Source organism: Pristiophorus japonicus, chromosome 20 (assembly GCF_044704955.1).
Source record: "Pristiophorus japonicus isolate sPriJap1 chromosome 20, sPriJap1.hap1, whole genome shotgun sequence".
Taxonomy (NCBI): domain Eukaryota; kingdom Metazoa; phylum Chordata; class Chondrichthyes; family Pristiophoridae; genus Pristiophorus; species Pristiophorus japonicus.
In genome coordinates, this window is record NC_091996.1 from 32986745 (window position 1) to 32994082 (window position 7338).

Here is a 7338-nt window from a genome sequence, read left to right on the forward strand (position 1 = left end):
ATACCTACTTGACCTTGTCCTCACAAATTTACCTGTCGCAGATGCATCTGTCCATGACAGCATTGGTAGCAGCGACCACCACACTGTCATTGTGTTGTGTGGCACTACCACCGTGCTGAATGGGATAGCTTCAGAACAGATCTAGCAGCTCAAAACTTGGCATCCATGAGGGACTGTGGACCATCAGTAGCAGCAGAATTATATTCCACCACAATCTATAACCTCATGGCCCAGCATATCCCTCATTCTACCATTACCATCAAGTCTGGGGACCAACCCTGGTTCAATGAAGTGAAGAGCATGCCAGGAGCAGCATCAGGTCTACCTAAAGATGAGGTTCCAACCTGGGGCAGCTGCAACACAGGACTACATGCATGCTAAAAAGCAGAAGCATCATGCTATAGACAGGCCTAAGTGATCGCACAACCAACGGATCAGATTAAAGCTCTGTAGTCCTGTCCCATCCAGTCGTGAATGGTGGTGGACCATTAAACAACTAACGGGAGGAGGAGGATCCATGAATATCTCCATCCTCAATAATGGTGGAGCCCAGCACACAAGTGCAAAAGTCAAGGCTAAAGCTTTTACAACCATCTTCAACCAAGTGCCGAGTGGATGATCCATATCAGCCTCCTTCTGAGATCCCCATTACAGAAGCCAGTCTTCAGCCAATTCGATTCACTCCACGTGATATCAAGAAATGGCTGAGCGCACTAGATACAGCAAAGGCTATAGGCCCCGACAACATCCTGGCTCTTATGCAGAAGACTTGTGCTTCAGAACTAGCCAAGCTGTTCCAGCTACAACAGTGACATCTATCCGACAATGTGGAAAATTGCCCAGGTATGCCCTGTCCATAAAAAGCAGGACAAATCCAATCCAGCCAATTCCCACCCGATCAGTCTACTCTCAATCATCAGCAGTGATGGAAGGTGTCATTAACAGTGCCATCAAGCGGCACTTACTCACCAATAACCTGCGCACCGATGCCCAGTTTGGTTTCCGCCAAGACCACTCGTCTCTAGACCTCATTACAGTCATGGTCCCAACATGGCCAAAAGGGCTGAATTTCAGAGGTGAGGTGAGAGTGACTGCCCTTCGCATCAAGGCAGCATTTGATCATGTGTGGCATCAAGGAGCCCTAGTAAAACTGAAGTTAATGGAAATCAGGGGGAAAACTCTCCACTGGCTGGAGTCATACCTAGCACAAAGGAAGATGGTTGGTCATCATAGTCCCAGGACATCTCTGCAGGAGTTCCTCAGAGCAGTCCGAGGTCCAACCATCTTCAACTGCTTCATTAATGATCTTCCCTTCATCATAAGGTCAGAAGTGGGGATGTTCGCTGATGACTGCACAGTGTTCAGTGTTATTCACAACTCCTCAAATAATGGAGCTGTCCATGCCCACATGCACCAAGACCTGGATGACATTCAGGCTTGGGTTGATAAGTGGTAAGTAACACTCGCACCACACAAGTGACAGGCAATGACTATCTCCAGCAAGCAAGAGTCTAACCACTGCCCCTTAACATTCAACAGCATTACATAGCCGAATCCCCTACCATCAACATCCTGGGGGTCACCATTGACCAGAAACTTAACTGGACTAGCCGCATAAATACTGTGGCAACAAGAGCAGGTCAGAGGCTGGGCATTCTGCGGTGAGTGTCTCACCTCCTGACTCCCCAAAGCCCTTTCCACCATCTACAAGGCACAAGTCAGGAGTGTGATGGAATACTCTCCACTTTCCTGGATGAATGCAGCTCCAACACTCAAGAAGCTCAACACTATCCAGGACAAAACCGTCCACTTGATTGGCATGCCATCCAACACCTTAAACATTCACTCCCTCCACCACGGCGCACCGTGGCTGCAGTGTGTACCACCTGCAGCGCCTCCCAAACCCAGAAGGACAAGGACAGCACATGCATGGGAACACCACCAGCTCCATGTTCCCCTCCAAGTTACACACCATCCTGACTGGGAAATATATCGGCCATTCCTTCATTGTCGCTGAATCAAGATCCTGGAACTCCCTCCCTAACAGCACTATGGGAGCACCTTCACCACACGGACTGCAGTGGTTCAAGCAGGCAGCTCACTACCATCTTCTCAAGGGCAATTAGGGATGGGTAATAAATGCTGGCCTTGCCAGGGACGCCCACATCCCATGAACGAATAAAAAAATATATATATATATTGTTATGGGCAAACAGTTCTACACCTGCAACTGCAACTCTTAGAAAACATCAAATTGCCATAAATTTCTCTGCCTCAAGTTTGTGCGCAAACAGCAGAACAAAGTAACATTTGATTGGTTTGGACAGACCAAGCCTACCTTCCAACTAGTCTGATTCAAATGAAAAGAGCTGATTTTTCTTGTGAAATATAAACTGATAAGTTGAAACACTAACTGTTGACTTAAACACTGATGGTCAGTATGTATGCCAATTTGAAACAAATCTGGGTTGACACAATAGATGCCAAAGATGTTCAGTATGCAGGAGAATAAAAAATTGTAGGGAACTAAAGTTTTACAAAAGGAAAAAGATATATAGATATATCTTACTTTTCTGGTGGTGAACCAGACAGTGATCCAGGTGTACTCAGACAGTTTTGTCCAATTTTCTTAGCATTCTCCAAAGAAGCTGAGGTATCTGCACAGCGTGGTATTAGTTGTGGGGTACTACTTTCTGGACTAATGATCCCATTTGGCGTCTGTACCATTTTCACAGTGGTTTCAGTGGATCCCGTTACAGAGACTATATTTCCTGCAGAAGTTGTGACTATATTAGTGATTCCAACTTTGTTCTGAAGAGCTTGGGGTGGAGGGAAGGGCCTGACAGTAGCATTAATCTTCTTATTCCGCATTCGATACCTGTTATCAAGGATACAAATGACTACTTTTTTTTTTTGCACAATACAACCAATACAGTAATACTGATCTTAAAGACTATCCATGTACAAGTGATCAACCGTCAAAATACAGAATAGATAATACTCCCAAGTTGAACATGTACAGTACCTCCACTGTACAAAATTTGACCATCTGAGATCATTTACAAAGTTACGTCTCACTATATGCTATGACCATCTAAAGCTAATCATATTCCAATGCTCTCCTGGCAGGCCCATCATTTTCCACCCTCCATAAACATGAGCTCATCCAAAACTCTGCTGAGCATGTCCCAACTTGCACCAAGTCCCATTCATCCATGATCCTTGTGCTTACTGACATACACTGACTGCCAGTTCAGCAACACCTCGATTTTAACATCCTCATATTCAAATCCCTCTGTGGCTTTGCCTCTCCCCATCTCTCAAACCTCCTCCAGCCCTACCACCAACATTTCCCCCAACTCTGGCCTCGTGCAACCCCTACTTCCTTCGCCCCACCACTCTTGACCATGTCGTCAGCCATCTTGGCACCAAGCTCTGGAATTCCCTCCCAGAACATTTCTGCCTCTCTACCCTCCTTTAAGATGCTCCTTAAAACCAAGCTTTTGGTCATCTGCCCTAATATCTCCTTATGTGGCTCAGGGTCAAATTTTGTCTGATAACGTTCCAGTGAAGCACCATAGGACATTATACCACATTAATGGTGCTATATAAATACAAGTTGTTGTTGTTAAAACCTACCTCTGACCAAACTTTTGGTTACCTGACCTAATTTCTCCTTCTTCAACTCGGCGACATTTTTTTGTCTGATTACACTCCTGTGAAGCGCCTTGGGATGTTTTACTATGTTAAAGGTGCTATATGAATGCAAAGCTGTTGTTATATTGTCCTGAAATGTTGGCAGCCACAGAGGTTTTCACTGATAAAATTATCTTTAATGGTGCAAAACTGATAGTTTAAAACTTACAATAGTATTTTTACAACCTCAAAATAAGTACAATGACACACAAAAAACACTTAACAAAATGCTTGTTTACTGTAAATAATTACTGATATTTAATATGTTAAATAAGTTTCAAAGATTTTCCAAAAGTGAGTAGCACAAGGGGCTTCATTATTGTCCTTTCATCGCTCAAATTTAGCCCAGAATGGTGGCATCAAAATCTTCCATTTATCAGCAATTTCTCAGAGCTGCCAAAACAGTGGCTGGTGTGGGAAATGTAAATGTCCACACTTGTACAATACAGATTGCACTTCTCACATTGAGGAATTGGATTGCTGAGGTACATCAAAAGCTCAATAATTCACCTGGCCACACTTGATACAATGCCCAAAAGTGGAAGGTTGTTCCATTTCTCAGCACAAACATTCCTCATCAAATAGCACGTTTTCACTACTGTATTTGTCGGGGAAAAGGCAGGAAGTATAGAGCAAGATAGACTTGTTGCCCCACAATGAATAATCCAAAATCCTCATTTGAAAGTCACAAATAATTAAAAATACATACTTTTCCAACTCTTCTTGGGAGTGAGCAAAGGTACAGTTAGCTCCACGGGGACAACCTCCTTGTTGTCGAAGATCTCGACACATGCTGGTTTTATATTTGCTGTTTGGCTGTGGCTGAAAGCAACAATGAATTAAGTACTTTTATGACTATGCAAGTCTGGCTTTTGCCATGGCTTTACCAATTACAATTCATCATCATCAATAGCAATTAATTGTTCTAGTTCAATACTGATCAACAATTACACACTAAAATATTTGCTGTGAAATAATGGAAATCTTTTCAATATACAGGTTACTCACTTAAATAGCAATTACATCAATCTAACAAGAAAGTTAAAAGCATAAGATCAACTGTGCATTGACATTTATTTTCAAGAACAGAACTGAGGGCAGAGTGACTGGAAAACTCTGCCAAATAATTTTTTTTCTTGCTTGAAATCAATTGAAAAGCAAAAAATTATAATTCTGTGCACGTCTTTAAACTGGTTTTGTATAATCAATGCACTTGACGATCACAGGTAGTTCCAATTTTGTTTACATTATTTTCACTCATTAAAATAAAACTAGAACTTTAGTAGCAAGGAGCTCCTTTTAGAAGCACATCACAAAGCAGAAGGCAGGTCTTACTTGTGGTGCTTCATGACCTTTTTTGCTGAAGTTCTGGATGAAATCCACAAGCCCGTGAACTACTGTCTTTACAGCTACCATTGCATTCTCTAGTTGTTCCCATGTTGGAGATGCTGCATCTGAAAGACAAAGGCACAAATAGCACTTTTTCTCTCTGCAACTTCTGAAACTATATAGTATAATATATTAAAGATTCAGAAGTTATATTGAAACACTGATAACTTTTGCTCTAGATTTCTTTGGCTTTTTACAAGTTGCAAAATTTATTTTTCATTCTATTTTTCTCCCTTACTGCACCTCTCTGAATGCAGTAACTCATACACACACATAAGGTTCCACCTGTGATAAGTAGCTTTCTGTGGTACCTCATCCAAAATAGTGCAATCCAGGATGGTGACCATTTCTGGTTATTCATTGTGGAATTATCACAGACAAACCTGCTCCTATCCTAATACACACACTGCTAGCAGGAGTTAATTGGATAATGATCAGGAGTGTAAACGCAATCTAAACAAAGGTCAATTTTAGAATCATTGGGCCCAAGTTTCAGCCTCAGTTGCTCCTGATTTTTTGGAGCAACTGGTGTAGAACGGAGTATCTTAGAAATTCAAATTGTCGGCATTTAGTTTGCTCCAGTTCTAGTCAGTTAGAACAGTTTCACTTTGGAACAGAATTTTTTTTTCAAAAGGGGGCATGTCCGGCCACTTACGCCTGTTTTCAAAGTTTCGACAGTGAAAACTTACTCCAAACTAACTTAGAATGGAGTAAGTGAAGATTTTTGTACGCTCGAAAAAACCTTGTCTACACTTTAGAAAATCAGGCGTAGGTTACAAATCAGGCGTAGGTAATGGGGGGGGTTTAAAGGGAAGTTTACAAACATTAAACACTTCAAGTTTTACAAATAAAGAGCCATCATCAATAATAAATGATAAAAACATCAATAAATCAATCAAAAAAAATTAATAAGAAATAATTTTTTTTTTTTTAAATAAAAAAAATACAACATTTTCTACTTACCGACTGCAGCACTGGGAGCCCTCCAACAGCGTGCTGGGATGCCCCCCAGTGTGTCTCTGTCAGTGTCTCTATCTCTCTGTCTGTTTGTCTGTCTGTGTCTCTTACTCTCTGTCTGTCAGTGTCTGTGTTTCTGTCAGCGAGGGGAGGGGGAGGAGGGATGGGTGAGAGGATGGGGAGGGATGGGTGAGAGGATGGGGAGGGATGGGTGAGAGGATGGGGAGGGATGGGTGAGAGAATGGGGAGGGATGGGTGAGAGAATGGGGAGGGATGGGTGAGAGAATGGGGAGGGATGGGTGAGAGAATGGGGAGGGATGGGTGAGAGAATGGGGAGGGATGGGTGAGAGAATGGGGAGGGATGGGTGAGAGAATGGGGAGGGATGGGTGAGAGAATGGGGAGGGATGGGTGAGAGAATGGGGAGGGATGGGTGAGAGAATGGGGAGGGATGGGTGAGAGAATGGGGAGGGATGGGTGAGAGAATGGGGAGGGATGGGTGAGAGAATGGGGAGGGATGGGTGAGAGAATGGGGAGGGATGGGTGAGAGAATGGGGAGGGATGGGTGAGAGAATGGGGAGGGATGGGTGAGAGAATGGGGAGGGATGGGTGAGAGAATGGGGAGGGATGGGTGAGAGAATGGGGAGGGATGGGTGAGAGAATGGGGAGGGATGGGTGAGAGAATGGGGAGGGATGGGTGAGAGAATGGGGAGGGATGGGTGAGAGAATGGGGAGGGATGGGTGAGAGAATGGGGAGGGATGGGTGAGAGAATGGGGAGGGATGGGTGAGAGAATGGGGAGGGATGGGTGAGAGAATGGGGAGGGATGGGTGAGAGAATGGGGAGGGATGGGTGAGAGAATGGGGAGGGATGGGTGAGAGAATGGGGAGGGATGGGTGAGAGAATGGGGAGGGATGGGTGAGAGAATGGGGAGGGATGGGTGAGAGAATGGGGAGGGATGGGTGAGAGAATGGGGAGGGATGGGTGAGAGAATGGGAGGGATGGGTGAGAGAATGGGGAGGGATGGGTGAGAGAATGGGGAGGGATGGGTGAGAGAATGGGGAGGGATGGGTGAGAGAATGGGGAGGGATGGGTGAGAGAAATGGGGAGGGATGGGTGAGAGAATGGGGAGGGATGGGTGAGAGAATGGGGAGGATGGGTGAGCCGAATGGGGAGGGATGGGTGAGAGAATGGGGAGGGATGGGTGAGCGAATGGGGAGGGATGGGTGAGAGAATGGGGAGGGATGGGTGAGCGAATGGGAGGGATGGGTGAAGCGAATGGGAGGGATGGGGTGAGCG

At 44.7% G+C, this 7338-nt stretch overlaps 1 protein-coding gene across 1 annotated transcript in view; it reads right to left on the reverse strand.

Moving 5' to 3' along the window:
• The window catches only part of rc3h2 (ring finger and CCCH-type domains 2), a 149842-nt gene that overhangs the window by 52726 nt on the left and 89778 nt on the right, over nt 1-7338 (reverse strand). The window contains exons 7-9 of the mRNA XM_070863243.1: nt 5032-5200; nt 4406-4518; nt 2570-2878 (exon numbers count right to left, since the gene is read on the reverse strand). Of these exons, the coding sequence (XP_070719344.1) occupies nt 2570-2878; nt 4406-4518; nt 5032-5200 (591 nt within the window). The remainder of the gene's footprint in view (nt 1-2569; nt 2879-4405; nt 4519-5031; nt 5201-7338) is intronic.